Source organism: Bombus pascuorum, chromosome 4 (assembly GCF_905332965.1).
Source record: "Bombus pascuorum chromosome 4, iyBomPasc1.1, whole genome shotgun sequence".
Lineage (NCBI taxonomy): Eukaryota > Metazoa > Arthropoda > Insecta > Hymenoptera > Apidae > Bombus > Bombus pascuorum.
The window spans coordinates 1,194,778-1,212,164 of record NC_083491.1 but is presented as its reverse complement, the minus strand read 5'-3'; the positions used below and the strand labels follow the sequence as shown (position 1 = coordinate 1,212,164).

The following is a 17,387-nucleotide window of genomic DNA, read 5'->3' as shown; positions in this document are numbered from 1 at the left end:
CTTGATCTTTCTTTCTTTTTAAAAACAACTTCTCGCTTCGTATATCTTATAATTCACAATTAAACTGTTTATGCAGTGTAAAGAGTCTATTGGAAAGATAAAAAATTCACAAATTAGGATAAGTCATCGTTTATTATTAAAATTTTCGTTAAAATTATTTAAAAATTACTTTATTAAAATTATTTTATATATACTCGGTATAAGGAAAACGGTGTGCGTGTGTGCGTGCGCGCGCGCGCGCACGCGCGTTTGTGTATTTCTTTGTTTGTGTGTTAAAATTTGGGGCGCATATGCATATACGCACAAATATTTATACACGACTTCACATAAATATCACAGTTTACAAATATTTATTAAAATACGCTATAAAAAATATCCCGAGGAAGAAGGTCGATCGTGACGACGCGTTGCTCGAGGCCATGATTTTTGATTTTCTCGGATAACTTTCCACATCGTTCGTTTCCAATTCCGGAGGGCAGTCCATCCAAAACGGGGCTGATAATTTTTGTTTTTCGTGCGCAACCTTCATTCTTTGATCGTCGAATTCCCAAAAGCCTTTCCCTTTGAAAAAGTATGTTTTGCCTAAAAGATACACACGTTTCATCATTTTTATCATACAACGATTACATATATTTGATTATCACAATCGATTGCACGAATACAGACCATCTTTCCATTGGAAAACAGCGTCGATGTCGGTTCCAACACCAGCGAACATGCTTATATTTCTTGGATAGTCGAGTTCTATGTGGTTTACTGATTCGTCAAACCTGTACGAATATCATAATCGTCAAATTTAATTTTTATAATTTTTATAATTATTATATATAATATAAATTAAATTAAATCCGATTTAAATCATTTATTTCCGCTTAATATAATTTTCGCCCGTTTCAAAGTTATGCGTTGATGTTACATATGTTCTAATTTTATTTTAACTTTGATATCAATCGCAAATAAAATATTTTTGTTCGATACCTCCAATACTCAGATCCACTAAAGAAGTAAGTTCTTCCATTGTGTCCCCAAATCATCGCACCGTCGATTTTTTCCAATGATTCTGGCAATCCCAGTTTAGTTAATGGCTTTGGATAACCCGGTTCGAGATTGTTGGCGTTGAAAACATAGTACCTTTTGCCAATAAAGAAAACGATTTTCTTGTCTGGCCTCTCGTACACTGCATCCACGTGATCGATGTTCTCAGGTAGATTGAACAAACGCGTGATTTCCGCTGGATATCCCTCGTACAATCCTTGGTCACCGATTCTCCATAAATACTACAAAAGACACAGATTACAATATATTAGTATTACGTTTCTTTATTTCTATTCCATCGCTGTATATCTCTTTTATTCTATATCCTGGAGAAATTTGTCAATAAAACATTTATCGATACGTGAAACGTCCAAAAATGAAATTTCCACGCGTTCATCGAGGATATTGAAAATTTGCAATCTCATTCGACAACTTACTCGTCCTTTGAAAACAAAAATTTCCCTGCGAATAATGCTGATGGCATCGTAGCTGGTATCACATTTATCCGGTTTATCGTTTTTGGGTGTCGGCGTTGTCCATCGGTGCCTTGGCCTTTGCGTGTACGGTGTCCTGACGGTGGTGGTCGTGGTGGTGGTACTGGTAGTGGTAGTGCTAGTAGTGGTAGTAGTGGTAGTAGTGGTACTAGTGGTGGTGGTGTGATGTTTGTGAGGTTTGTGAGGCCTCTGAGGTCTGTCCTCCGGCCTCTCTGGTCTCTCTGTTCTGTAATCCGGCTTTTGAGGGTAGCGATCAGGGCGGCGAGGCCTGTCGTCGTTTGGATAGTGATTTGGCCTGGTTGGTCGTGTTCTCCATGGTCTGTACGTCGTCCCAACGCTTGTCGTAGTTGTCCGGGCCGTTGTAGGTCGTTCCGGAGGTGGCGGACCACCTGGTATCTTGGCCCAGAGTTTCTCTTCGGGTGCACCTGTAACACGATCACGAGGTACTCGTTAAACAACTATCACGCACATAATAAATTGATCGTTGCCTTTAACTACTTTAATATCCATTAAGATCGGAAATAAAGTATAATTTAAAAAATCCAGGGCTTGAAATATTCTTTTCTCGCTTCTTACTCGATATGGTGTTAAACGATCGATAAAATAAGACAAAAGTAAAAATCGGTAATATTAAAAGTAGCAAAATATTCGATAAGTAGCTGCAAGTATAATTTAATTAATATACACCAATAATTCGAATCGTTTCGCACGGATCGATAAAACTGGGATGAAAGGCACGATAAGCCGTAAGTCGTTATCTTCTTAGAAACACATGCAGAGACGCAAAGATGGTTCAGCCCTGAATTCATTTTCAATACGAGAGAGACGAAAGGAAAAGAGAAAAGCGTATTCTATGTTTCGAAATTGAATTAATTCAACGCATCTTTCACGGCATTACTTTTAATGCCGAAACAAACATCTATTTCCGTATCTTGATACCAAACACAACGTCAGCTTCCCAGACTCTACGTTCGGCAACCAGACGTAAAATCGGATTACATTATCCGCACAGAACTATTTTTATTTATAATTCAGAATAAGAAAACAAAGGCGAACCTCAAGCTCTCTGTACGTTCCAATCGTGTACAAGATGTAATTTCCTTTTCTCGTTGTTTCAAACACATGTAAAAATCGTTATTAATTTATTATTTCTATGTTAAGTGATAAACGACGTCGTAGAACTTTTAGAGCGAAAGTTATTCGCGGAACACGTCTTTCGGTGATCAAAGTTTTTAGATATTCTGCGAGTTGCATCACTGCGGATGTTCCAAGCTGTAACTACAAACTTTTCGTTTAAACCAAGAGTATATCGTGCACGTACTTTTATGGGGGTATTAATGCTCACCAAATTACCATATAAAATTGAAAAAAAATAGAATCTTTTCTATTTAGAATAGGATTAATTAGAATTAATTAACTTGAGAAACGCCTTTGACTCGAGGTTGAAGACGAAAATAGTCTCTGGGAATTTAAGACGTTAATTCATCAATGTTGTCATCAAAAACATTGTAATTGTAATTTTGAAAGTATCGTCGCTGTAATTAGATCGATAGTTAAAGAGACGATGTTAGACGGGTCAGTTTTTTCATTTTCATTCTCTGTCTGTTTATTCGTTTCTCTAATCTCTCTCTCTCTCTCTGTCTTTCTATCTTCACCACAGCAGCCGCGTACAGATTCCGTTCGCTAATTGGTAGCTCCCTCACGAATATTAATTATCATTCGATTCTGGGACACACGCCGTTCCTGAATAATGCAATAATGCAGATAGTACGGGGTTGCGCATGATATATACATACTTTGCATGCCGCGATGTATTATGCATAACGTTTATTGCCATTGACTTCTCGTTCGTATACCTGACTCCAGCTATTTATAATGGAGTTTTCAAGAAACCTCGGTGGTTTGACTATTAATTTTGCTTTGTTTTGCTTTCGTTCGACTGTTCATTTTGCCGAGGTTGACTGATAGAAGAACCAGTGGATGAATTGGTAATAGAAAAACATATTGAAATAAATAAATAATAAGTATACTATCGAGATATGTATAATTTTGTGTGCCGGACTAGACTGGCCGCGTAGTAGTGACACGCGTATGTGAATATCAGTGTGTGGAAAATATGTGTATGCACAGCATCTCGAAAAACGGATGAACGCAACTGTTCCGTTGGCAGTGTGGTATGGAAGGGAATGACGAGACGCGTGCAAACGTATATCCACGAAGATCCTGGAAATCGTTTATTAAATAAATCTAAAACTATTTTAATACGAATTCTAAGTATAACCTTAGCGTCCCTTTACTTTTATTTCGGCAATTAAGATCCACAATTCGCAACGTATACGATTTATGCCGATCCAGATCCTCACTCTTATAGCGTTACGATACAACAGAAGAAGCGTAGGGAGCGCATTCGTACGTCAGATTGTCCGAGAAGTGTCTTTCTTTTAGAGACACGACTTTTACGACGATGCATCTTTATACAAACGTGAAACCTAATTTTTTTTTTAAATCGTTTATTTTGCCAAGATTTGTTTTTTTTGATACATTTTTGGAATTCACAATAAACAATGAATTTGAGTAAAGCGTGTTAGGCAAAAGTACCGATACGCGACGTTTACGCGACGTTTTACGGTTTTTGTGTTTATTTTTTTTTATTTTTGTTTTTTGGATTTAAGCCGCTGGGGAGCGGAGCTTTTGTGTATTCTTGGTTGTGTTGTATTTTTTGTCCTGAAACTTGGCCGCAAAACAGGACTCTTCGGAACGTGAAACTTAATCTGTCGAACGTTGTGATCTTTATTTTGATAGAACAAACTGGATCGTACGTAATTCGATAAAATAATACAAAACGGAAAATGTGCATCCATTATTTGCTTATAAAACGAAAGAAACTTTTCGGACGATCTAATATTTATAGGAAAGGAGATTATCAAAAAATTAATCTTCTAACTCTAACTAAAGGCTACAAGATACAGCAATAGAAATCTGCTTATAGCTCTTTTCTTTCTAGAGCTTGTAATCCAAAACAAAATTTATACTCAAGGGCGCAATAATACGCATCTCTCCTTATTCCGAATTCTTCCACTAAATTGTCTTCTCTTCCTAACAGCGGTCTCCAGGTCACGGGTATACAAGAGAAAAGGTTTTTTTTTATTTTATTTTGGTTATTTTACAATTTGTCCTTATGGACATTTGGTAAAGTGTTATATCTTATTGGTGAAGAAAAAAAAATAAAATAAAAATAAATATAGCATGTGGGTGGCTACCCCCAGCGGGGTGCCAGCTTCGTTTTTTCTAAGTTATATCTTTTATGACAAGAGAAAAAGTGTAGAGTTTTTCTTCTTTCCTTCAAGTAATTACTTCGACAAATTCCATGCCAGCTTTAACAATCGTGTCAAATTATGTATATGGGTATTCTTTTTCTCTGTGTTCGTTGAATTTTGCTCCTTCGATCGCAGGAAAGAAGAGAAAATTACGATCAAAAAAAAGAAAGAAAAGAAAGAGCATTCCTTTCTATAAGCAACAATCTGAAAGATTATTACAATTCACACCGACAACAGAAATTTTCGTTTATGACAAAACAACTTCAAATTCATCGATCTTATTGTTAAATAGATGGTACATTTACACTGCACGCGCGAGAGTGTATATATACGAGCGTCGAGGGTCTCAGTTGAGACAAAAACGATTAAAAGCGGTCAGGAGTTATTAAAAGTCGTTAGAAGTGATTAGAAGGAATCGGAAGATGACGAACGATCAAGCGAGTAGGTTATCCAGTCCTTTAGAGAGTAACGTACACGTAGAGCCGAATAATTTGTAAATAAATTTTAAACTATTTGTTTTTCCAAATCCTCTCTTTACATTAAACACTTATTTTATTCGGAGCGTTAAAAACGATTTTACGAAATAACGCTATGAGTTAGGATGCTGTTACCTTCCTGCTTTTTGCCTTCCAGTCCACCGGATTACGTCGCTAATTCAAGAACCAGTAACAAAGTGATTCGCAATTAAGCGACACGCTTCTTCGTGCTAATGAGTTTTTATCGTTTCTGCTACATCGGCAGATCGGAGGCTAAAAGCTGGCGTAAAAGCTTCGTTTTTCCTATCTCCGTGACGGAGAATATGCACGTACATAAACAATTCTATCAGAACCTAGTGCACGATTTCGTACGGGAAAAACCGTATTTAAGGATCATGCTTTAACCGAGTTTTCCTGCAGTTTATAAACGGCACCTCTATGTTATTACGTTGATTAATGCGAATAGTTTGTACGTCGGTGTTCTCAAGTACGTGTAACAGCAAAATTTTTATTTTATTTTGGTTATTTTACAATTTGTCCTTATGGACATTTGGTAATGTGTTATATCTTGTTGGTGAAGAAAAAAAAAATAAAAATAAAAAATAAATATAGCATGTGGGTGGCTACCCCCAGCGGGGTGCCAGCTTCGTTTGTTCTAAATTATATCTTTTATGTAACAGCAAAATTTGACGAAAAAAAGGGAAGTCACGTGGAAAAAGAAGAAACGCGAAACGATGAAGGAAATATCATCGTTGCAGTGGTAGACTCGAACGAAGCTGTCGATTTTATAGAGCACGGTGTGTTCGGAGAAGTAAAGTTTCAACAGGAAAAAATAGGAAAGAAAGGAGAAGGTGGGATCGTTCGGGAAAGGAAGAGTTACCGGAAAATCGGGGTAATTAAGACAAGAAGCAAATTGTCCCGAGAGGAACGTTTATGAAAGATCGCGTTACGATGCAACGAAAAGAGAGATATTCTCCTCGTCGAACTGAAAGAAACAGAGAGGAGAAGTCTCGAGATTTGCGTTGTTTTTTCTACGTTTTTCTCTTTTAACTTTATCTCTTTCTCGAAACAAGCATCGATGCACGCTAGATTCGAATACCAAAACCCTTTTCGTTGATTTTCCTTACTTTTTGGGTGCACGACGATATAACAAATTGCTTTTACGTATCGGCAACGTGCTTAATTTGCATGCTTCGTTTACACGAACGATCATAAAACGACCAAACGAATAGAAACACGATCGGACGTTAGGAGATGGCAAGAGTTTAAAGTTCTAACACGTATGAAGCTTGTAATTTCTCGTAGTAGTTACGTTGGAAGATTTTAGATGAAATATTTACAGAGCATCTTACGTACTTCCATTTTACGTACAAGCCGCGATTATTCACCTAATCACGCTAATCTGTACCGGTGGTTAAGATTGCGCGGTTGTACTCTGCACGGAATTCGAACAAAGACAAAAACGCTAACGTCCTGCAGTTCGTTTTCATTTAAGTTAGGATTTTTGCATGTTCTCGTGACACATAGCCCGATCGATAAATAGCGGAAGCTGTGAAAAGCCGTCGTATCGCGATGTGTTTTTATCGCGAACGAAAGTTTGTCGAGCGATTTTTATATCTGCACTGTGCGTTGCACCGTATACGTATTCAGCCGATAACCTATACTACAAATGAACATTGCAAATACACACGAAGTTTGCTTTTTCAAGTAGTACCACATTCGTTTCACGCGACCATCGGTTTATTCGTAGGTAAATATTCCCGAAACCACAACGGCACGAGCACCTATTCGCTGTTCTTCTTTTACAAGGATAGTCGATACCGTGAACGAAGGCGATGATCGTGTTAGCACATAAGAGTATCGCAAAATTCGATTTTCTGTTTTCTGTTTTCGTAAAAATATCGTTGCCTATATTTCTCTGTTTATTTTCGAATGAAATTCAAAAACATCGTCAGTAACGATAGGATTGCTAACTATTTATGATTCAAATGGAGTTTAAAAACGAACGGAGTAAATCGAAACATTTGTCCTTTGAAGCATCGAATACGGAAATATCAGATTGTCCGGAAAGTGCTTTTCTTTTACAGACACGTCTTTTACAACGATGCATCTTTATACAAACATTTGTTTTTTTATTTGGAAGAATTTTACGAACAATTCTCATTGAGAATTATAAGTAAATTATTCTAGCGTGGTACTATAACGTGAATAATAAATGATTATCGTATTTAAATCTAGAGGGTAATGCTTTTTAGCCTGCGGATCTGATCCGTCGTGTCAACTAATTGGGTTTTCGTAGTTGTTAACTCTTATGTTATATCTGTTACTGAATTTTGATATTTCTTCTTTAACTGTGAGTATATTAAGGTCGCGAACCGATTTCTCGTTGAAAGAAGTTCGTTTCCACTGCCTGAAGCACTATCGTCGTCTACTATCTTGTCAGGTTCAAAATAATGCTCGTCGTCGCTACTATCGCTATCGAACATGTCCATTCTGCATATTTTTGGCACCGTGTATAAGGTGTTATAAAAAATATATGAAACATAGAAATCTTGCCGATTCGTTTGGCATTGCCAATGAAAAATTTCTTCTTTTCTTATTTGGAAGAATTTTATAATCAATTCTCATTGAGAATTATAAGTAAACTATTTTGGCGTGGTACTGTAACTTGGATTATAAGAGTTTATAGTATGTTTGACTCTAGTTGAATCTAACGCTTCAATCTAAGAGGTATTGTCTTTTTAGTCTGCGGACCTGATCCGTCGTGTCAAGTATTGGTATTGCCTGGTATTGCCAATGAAAAATTTCTTTGTTTTTATTTAGAAGAATTTTTCATTCAATTCTCATTGAGAATTATAAGTAAACTATTTTGGCGTGGTACTGTAACTTGGATTATAAGAGTTTATAGTATGTTTGACTCTAGTTGAATCTAACGCTTCAATCTAAGGGGTATTGTCTTTTTAGTCTGCGGACCTGATCCGTCGTGTCAAGTATTGGTATTGCCTGGTATTGCCAATGAAAAATTTCTTTGTTTTTATTTAGAAGAATTTTTCATTCAATTCTCATTGAGAATTATAAGTAAACTATTTTGGCGTGGTACTGTAACTTGGATTATAAGAGTTTATAGTATGTTTGACTCTAGTTGAATCTAACGCTTCAATCTAAGGGGTATTGTCTTTTTAGCTTGCGGACCTGATCCGTCGTGTCAAGTAATTGAGTAACTAGTGGGTTTTGGTGGTCTTATGTTATGTCTGTTACTGAATTTGGATATTTCTTCTTTAACTATGAGTATATTAAGGTCGCGATCCGATTTCTCGTTGAAAGGAGTCCGTTTCCACTGCCTGAAGCACTATCGTCGTCTACTATCTTGTCAGGTTCAAAGTAATGCTCGTCATTGCTACTATCGCTATCGAACATGTCCATTCTGCATATTTTTGGCACCGTGTATAAGGTATTATAAAAAATATATGAAACATAAAAATCTTGCCGATTCGTCTGGTATTGCCAATGAAAAATTTCTTCTTTTCTTATTTGGAAGAATTTTATAATTAATTCTCATTGAGAATTATAAGTAAATTATCTTGGCGTGTTGAATCTCTACTCTAGTTGAATCTAACGCTTCAATCTAAAGGGTATTGTCCTTTTAGTCTGCGGACCTGATCCGTCGTGTCAAGTAATTGGGTAACTAATGTTAATAAATTAATAATTAATGCAAGGTAATAGATGAAACATGAAACCTAATCTATCGAACGTTGTGATTTTTATCTTGATATAGCAAAATGGATCGTACGTAATTCGATAAAATAATATAAAACGGAAAATGTTGTACATCCATTATTTTCTTATAAAACGAAAGAAACTTTTCGGACGATCTAATAGATACACCGCGTACGAGTAGAAACGCAACTGCACGCTCAAAGGCTCGCGTTTCGTTAAAAAGAGAATTTATCTGGAAATTTCCGAAATTGACGAACGACGTCGACCACGCGACTGTTTAAACGAAAGCAATCGTTACTGCTGAAGAAAATCTTTTCTAAAGAAAAAAGTTTAAAACGAGAGAATGACGCGTTTGTCGTTGAAGAACACGCCTTTCCACGTGGAATGGTCGTTTGAATAAAATTATCGTTGCGTTACTAGCCCAGTCTTTGCGACAATGTTACACGAACTTATTTACGTGCTTTAATAGACGCTGTCCTAGTTTTTCTCGGTTAAACTCTGTCCAGTATGTTGTACGCGCAGAAATAAAAAACAGATCTACCTGTATGAATTTATACAATTTGTATAAGAATCACGTTACGTTATAACAATTATATCCCTAAACGAAACGACCTAAACGATCTACTTGATTCGTGGATTAAGTAGCTCTTATCCTGCGCAAGAACAAGGTCCTACGACAAAGACGTTTTCTTCGTCAGAATATTCTTTCCTGCAAACTCCAACGAACATACATCATCGCGGCTAAAAAAAGAGGATAAAGACTTAGCGTTGGAAAAATGTAAAGAGCGAAAATGAACGTGGGAAATGACGAAGAGAAAACAAGGTGACGTAAAACGACGAGAAAGACAAAAAGGATACGGTGGAGATGGAAAGTACGAACAATATACAGGAAAAATTAACGACTGCGTGATCCAAAGTTAGAAAAGAGGAAGCAGAAGAGAAAAGCGAAGAAGAGCAGAGGGAATAGAGGAAAGAGATGGCGGATTGGAGGATGCGAAGGAAAAAAAAAGAGAAAATCACGGTGATGAATAAAATCGGGGGAGTCGGGATGAAGGAATAAAAGAAGAAATTGGCCGGTATAAGAGGTAGAAACGGAGAAACGCGTTTAAAGAGGAAAGAGGAGGAAAGAAAGAGTGGAATAGCGGGAACGAGGGAGGACAAAAACAGAAGCGGAAGGGGCAAGTGGAATGCATTTGCGATCCGGGTCTGGGAGGCTGGAAACCTTTCTCATACGCTAAATCACCCGAATCTACGGCCTGTATCCCGCTAGAAGCAAAGGGAAAGGGAAAGGGGACGGCCGTTCTTTATATTTTATTCACGTTTCATTTCACCCTGTTGTTACCAACCGCGGGGACATCTTTCTACGCTTTACCGTCGCGATTATTTCGCGAAATTGTTTTCTCGATTTATCCTGAATTTCGTCGGTCGACCATGTATATTTCAAACTTCAATTATGCCCTTTCGCGAGCACTTTCGTACTTTCAGTCCGTACCTTCGGATTTTCATACGACCGCGCGTTACTAGGTTTTGCGCGCTTCTCTGGAACGAATGAAAACCAACTTGCCGAAGGATCGGCAGACGAATATACGAGAGAACAATCTTGTTAACCGGTCGACAGTTATGCGCGGCTTTTCTACGTTTTTCCTCCGTGGAAATATCGAAAGAACCAGCATCGCTGGTGTTACGCGTGATTGATGCCTGACCTAACCCAAACTTAACGCGTTCGAGCTTCAGGTAGGTCAAACGTATTACAAGAAAAGGTTGTACCTTTAGATATTTTTACTCTTTAGATAATCGAGTTCCATCTCACAGCGTCTGATTTACGTTATCAGTGTTTAGAAATTGAATAGTTTGCGCGTTTAAAATGGAGCTGCTATATCGTGATATCTGAAAATGCTAGACGTATGTGGAGGGTGGTTGGTCGAGTCGTTGTTTAGACGAGATTACTTCATTTTTAAAGCGTCAAATATATTTTAAAATATTATAAATGTAACTCAGAGTCAACCATAGATCGCTCGATACCGGTCGTTAAAAGAATGTTCGATAAGAACGCTCGATACTAACTGAAGAGAGAATAAAATTGCTCAAGACTGAGATCGAAGAACTGGTCATCCTACGATCGCGCTCGTTTATTTATACTCGGGGGAGTAGCGGAAAGTTTAAATTCGACTTTGTTCGACGGTGTTTCGGAGTTTGTTTATTATTACAATAATGTATGTACATCCTAACGATATCGATACTCCGAGGCAAAAGAACAACATGATTCGAATTGTCCCGTAGCTCACGTGCCGCTACACGTAAATCATATCGCAAAAACCAGACAGAAACGTAAGGTTGCGCGAATGGTTTCCCCTTCGACCCGGGGTGTAGACGTAAAAGTACACAAATGGACCTTGAGTTCGTTAATTATTTATCGTAGGACGCGCATGATTCGATCGTTTTCTTTATCGATTCTACCTAACACCGTAGCATTGTCCGTTCGTTTGTGATTCGAGTCGTCCGCAAAATTAGTAGGCGAAAGCGTAGAGTATTATAATCATTGTTATTATGGCAACGAAATTATCGAATATGCAAACTCACTCACCGTACATTTGCTGAATACCGTGTCTGTCGTCTTCCGGCAACTCGTAATTAGAGCTCAATCCTTGGTACCAGGGATACATGAGCGCTCCAGAAACCGAGCTGTGCGCTAAGCCAAGAGAATGGCCAAATTCATGCGCGGCCACCGCGAAAAGGCTGGTTCCTGAAAGGCAAAAGAACCGTTTCAAACTTTGCCCTGTTACTCGGTTATTCATTCCCCTATCTATACCTTCTTATTTCCGTTATTCGCGTCTTCTTCCAACCTTCTTTCGCGAGAAAAAGCAAGAGAAATCGTTATCGTTAAGAAACTAAGTAAAGAGGATCGGACGAAAGATACTTCCATTATACGAGGAACGAATCTCGCGAGAATGGCAGATCGTTTGGACGCTATTTCGAAAAGGTCTCTCTCGATATCCGTATATTTTTAGTTGTAAAATATATGATATCGGAAGAAGGGTTTTGTTTTCTCGATAGCAACCGTTATTTCGTGGATACTGAGAAATATTCTTTCAATAAACTCGTTTCGTGCTACCCACCGTTCTTTCTTTAATATCTCGAACGATATTTGAAACGAATATCGAATTTTCGATCGAAGCAAACACCAGCAACGTAGAAATTATTTTACGAATTTAGTTTGTAAAAGTTATTTTACGTTTCGCCTAAACGACGAACCAGATAAAAACGTCCACGAAATAGATAAATAAAAACGGAGTAAACGGTAATCGACGTCTGATAATATCAGTCACTTTGGGTCGTTTATCAGAGGGATATCAAAATTTGTCGACGGTTTGACGGAAGCTCGAGTTTCGCGTTAACGTACTTTCCTTTTCATGGCTTTTTATCTTCCTTCCGTCTCGTTTCGCATTCGGGACGTTCGTTGTGAGATGTGGGTCGAAATCATAAAATTAAAGCTCGCGAGGCTGGCGATAAAAGAAGCGCGCGTTCAGTCGCTACGAAAAGCGAATAAATGCGATCGTCTTCTTTCCGGCGTATCATCCAGAAAATCTGCATCAATTTCTCGTTTCTTCGTCGAGATATTCTACTCTGAAAGACGAAGTAGCGTATCTTCGAAGAAAAGAAAAGAAATTAATGTAACGAGACGACAAAATCGCGTATAAAGAAGAAGAAAATAGCTTAACTCGGAACGGTGTTCGTACAATTAAATAACACGATAATTTTATATAAAATAACTATAACGTGACTCTTTAGACTCGAGGAACATGTCACGAATCAATTTTCCTTTTTACCATGTGGCACGCCAGATGTGACGGTCCTTGCGAGATTCGGACGCCAAGACCTATCTATTGTTCTATTAACTCGCAACAGGCCTAAGAAGACGACATAAACCGAATCTGTTCAGTTTCAGTTTCCTTCACGTAAACATTTTCGGTTTATGTTTGTTTCACGCTCTTACCTAATACGGAGAAAGCGGGTGTCTGGCAAGATAAGAGTTTTCCCATGAACAAGGATGCCCACGAGCCATATCTAGCTCTCCTTGTCTTTACTACCTAATTCATTTACCAATGGGCATCGCGGATCATTACCCTCACTTTTCCACCAAAAAGTGTGGACAACGAATCCGCGTTCTGAATTCCAAAGGGAACACCCACACCGAGTTTTCCTCAGTAAGAGCAGTAGAGCAGTCAGATAGTCTTGAACGGTCACGTCTAGAGCTCGGAAGTGTATTGTAAACAAAAGAGAAAAATAAAAGTTTCTTTTCTCCTTAAATTCATTATTATTTTACGTGACAAACACGCGTTCGTGTACGTAAGACCTAAAAATGATACAAATGAAATACGTAGAACGTGGAGAAAGGTAATACGTATGCGTGGTACGTAGCACGAAAAATATAAAAATATCGGAAGATCGCATAACGTTAGCGTATAGAATATAACAAACTGCGTCCATTAATATTTCATACGGATTGATATATCTGCGTGCAAGTATTGTCCTTTCGAATGAAATGTTAGCGAAATGTCGGGAACACTTTTCTAAAAGAACACAAAGCCACGAGCGGCATAAACTTGGAAAACTGGGCTCGTGAAAGCCTGAGGGAACTTACACCTGGTGTTACATCGTGTTGAGGTTTATCTCGAAATGGAATAAAGAGGAACGCGTGGATGAATGTATAATAGAAATATATTTAAGTAAGTATAAGTACGGTGTATACTGGTGCAGATCCGCACGCTGGCAGCGTTACTTTGCAACAGAGCTCCGAAGCCACGCACCTATGGGTTTTTATCTAATTACGAAAATTGGCCCGTCTATACCTCCGTTGCACCATCTGTGCATGGCATGTTCCTAGAAAAGGCTACGAGAGTCTGAGAGGCTTTTCAAATCGATTTAGAGATAAACAACACTCGATGGCTTCGAGGACTGAGAAAACTAAACACCAGAAAAGATGTAGAGTTTTCCTGCAACACATCAAAGAATTTAAAATGGGATTACCAAATGGAATTCAAATTTATCGCGTTTTTCCCCTCTATATTCCTTGTTTTCTTCGGATTGTAAAAATATACGGCGTACGAGTAAAAAAGGAACAGACTCTGTAAATTACGAATATGACGCGGAGAAGGTCAAGAGAGAAGGCAAGTAGCGTAATCTCGACAAGTGCAATTTGCGTAGTGACTGCAAGCACATCGCAAAACGTCAATCAAAGGAAGGGCGTTGATGCAAAGGCCTAGCGTGGCATCCGTGGCGCGGCGCGATCTTCTCGCTGAAGTTTCCTCGTTACGAACTTTCAGCGTGTCGCGTCGTCGTGATACATACTTCGAAATCTCGATGTTAACAGCAGCTAGCTGCAATATACCGGGAGTCAAGTGCTCTTAATCAAAAGCCTGCTCGAGGACGAGCATGAAAATAAGTGGAACGGATTACGGTCGTCCTCGAAGGGCTCTTCAGATTTCCGAGCCTCGATATTCCAGCGAGTTTTTTACAGAAATTACACCACTCTCGTCGTACCTTCGTGTACCTTCTCCATTTAGGTTGTTGCGTACAAATTATTTGGATAGCGGATGCTTGCGCGATTACAATAAATATAAATCTGCAAAAGTGTAACGACAACGCTACATTAAAGAATTTTTACAAAGATATAACGCACTTTTCAAACAAAATTCTTACAGCGACGGTACGATCGAACACGAGGTGATTCTACGTGAAAAAATAAGTCGAAAATATAGAATACAAGTTTTTCTTACGACGCTTCGTTTCTGAGAAAATCGAGCTCAAATTTTCGGACGAATAAACGTTACGTCAAACGTTGCGCTACGATTTCCGACTCACCCTGTATTTGCACGGTAACGTTTTTGCAATATCAACGTTAAATCCGGCAAAGAATTTATCGATAAATCGGTTGCTCGAAAAATCTCTCGTGCTACGTCAGAATTCCAGATGAATTCGTGTCAAGACTATTCTAGGAGGATGCTAATTTTCCGATGGATTTGCTGATCGTGATGTTCCGGTTTCTCGTCGTTTGCAAGCGTCCTGTGGTTCCCGACGGTATGTGTCAGATACGACATTAGTTGTTCCTAACTGACACCAACATCGCCGAATATTACCCACACAGAAGCTTCGTCTCGATAATAGGAGAACGAATTTTCCAAAGTTTACGATTCCGTGACATATTTTAAGTCGGCGTGCAACACAACAAACATCGCAAGAAGACTAAAAAGGAAACACCCAATAGACCTCATAAAAGATATAACTTAGAAAAAAAAAACGAAGCTGGTACCCCGCTGGGGGTAGCCGCCCACATGCTATATTATTTTTTATTTATATTTTTTTTCTTCACCAACAAGATATAACACTTTACCAAATGTCCGCAAGGACAAATTGTAAAATAACCAAAATAAAATAAAATAATAAAAAAAAAAAAATATTTTAAGTCGGATTTTCATTCGTTCGATTCGTAACTTGACATTCTCTCTACGCATCGTGTAACAGTTTACAAGGAAAACTGCAGACAAATTCGAAACCACATTTTCTTTCGTGAAAATTTTCGAAAAAATAACAGACTGAAAGATAGGTGGTTTTACGAGCGAAGATGGAGAAAAAGAAGAAGACGACTGTTTCTTTAAGCCAGCAATTTAGCCAAAATTTTTATGCTACTTTTGGAAAATTAGCGAAATTATCGGCATTAGCGGCGCTATTAATAGGCGGACCCTGAACGATGTCGGTGAATCCAGGATAATTATGACCATGCTAATGGAAACTATGCAACGCCAGCAGCAGAGAATGAGAGCTAAGCTGGAGTTATTAACGAGGCCAATCGGAATTGCACCGACCATCTATCAAAATCGAACCGCGAGTAATAATTCGCGATACAGGCAACAGCCGTTGACCGATTCTGAATAACCATTTCGATTTTCTTCGTGCATTATCAGGTCAATTAATCGTCGTAACCTCACCGTGGATCGTAGAAAATCGCATCGAGTCGCATCTAGGTTTCAAGCAAGCGTTCCCATATGGCGAATTGGGAATTTCGCTGTTTTCTTTACTGTACTTACATTTTAATTAAAATAGGGAAACGTATGTAGTCGTTACTTGACCATTTGCTTCAAAAGTGACACGACAGTTTCATCGTTGCTCCAGTTGATTTTCCTTGCGAATAAACGAACCGAATAATCCATCCTCTTAACCAATTTACTTTTTCTCTTTTCCCAAGTTGTACCATAAAAATTCGTTTCATTCTCTTAGGTAAAGCGTAGTTAAATCGTAGTTTAAAGAAGAAGAGGAAGCAAACATAGCAGAAAGAAACGCTAGTAATTTCAAGTTTCTCGTCCGATATTCTGCTATTCGGTAGGAACGAAAATATCGAAATTGTAACGACGAAAGTTTCATCATATTGCATAAAATAGAAGGTGAAATACGTTGAGCGAACGATCAACTTCTCGGGTCTTTAATAGCTAGATAGTGATTGACTTATGCGTCAATTTAACGTCAGCCAAGTCCGAAACACGTTTCGAGATCGATTTAGGCATTAGGTTAACGCTAAGTCTCAGATTTGCCTCCAAGTTTCGATTTTGCGTAGAGTTTCGTGTTTGGGCTGTCTCGGAATTAGATCTTTGGCAGGGATCGAGTGTTGGATAGGTCAAGCCACCATAGAACCTTCTCTAAGCCGACATCTAAATTATCTCTCATTTTAATTATCGATAAAAGTTTGATTAAATTGCAATAAATCAGAATGCACGACACGCTGTTAGATCGTTAGCGTTTCTCGTAGCTTTGATAAAAAATAACAATATGGCAATATGATGGAACAGAGGGAAGATTTTGGCGATCGTTTTCTTATTTCTTCTTTCGGCTCACGGAATGACCGAATTGGCGTATCTCCAGCAAATGGAAAAAGGCTCGATCGCTCTTGCGAGAATTTCTCGGTTCCGGAATCTTTTCTTTTCATCCGCAAATCCCTTTAAACTTTCTCTTACTTTGCTTCCGTCCATCGCCATTGCAAAATCCTGCTTTGCACAAAGTGGAACGCGTAGAAATTTTTATTTTGACATCTGAACGAGCTAGGCGTCGTTACTTTAAAATTTCATCGTTACCGTTGGGTCCGTCGATTTCGCTCGATATTCCTAGTTGAAGACGCTTGAGTTACGAATCCGTCCGATTTGCCAACTTGCTGGCACGTACAACGATGTTAGGTACGACGTATTTCTGCTTTCAATTAAAAGTTGTCGAAACTTTCTGCCCTTTTTTCTAGCAACCACGTAGCGTCGTATAAAACTTTTCGTTAAGAATACTTTTGTATAAAAATCAAGGTTTCGCGG

At 38.4% G+C, this 17,387-nt stretch overlaps 2 protein-coding genes across 5 annotated transcripts in view; both read right to left on the bottom strand.

The window, feature by feature from the left end:
* Positions 1 to 17,387, bottom strand: part of LOC132906398 (uncharacterized) — a 77,816-nt gene that overhangs the window by 24,612 nt on the left and 35,817 nt on the right. The gene's annotated exons all lie outside the window — the stretch shown is intronic.
* Positions 114 to 17,387, bottom strand: part of LOC132906402 (matrix metalloproteinase-2) — a 117,738-nt gene continuing 100,464 nt past the window's right edge. For all 4 annotated transcript variants that reach the window (XM_060958566.1, XM_060958565.1, XM_060958567.1 and 1 more), the window contains 5 exons: positions 11,624 to 11,782; positions 1,473 to 1,954; positions 979 to 1,277; positions 667 to 770; positions 114 to 582 (listed from right to left, as the gene is read on the bottom strand). In XM_060958566.1, coding sequence (XP_060814549.1) covers positions 341 to 582; positions 667 to 770; positions 979 to 1,277; positions 1,473 to 1,954; positions 11,624 to 11,782 — 1,286 coding nt within the window. In that variant the 3' untranslated portion in view covers positions 114 to 340. The remainder of the gene's footprint in view (positions 583 to 666; positions 771 to 978; positions 1,278 to 1,472; positions 1,955 to 11,623; positions 11,783 to 17,387) is intronic.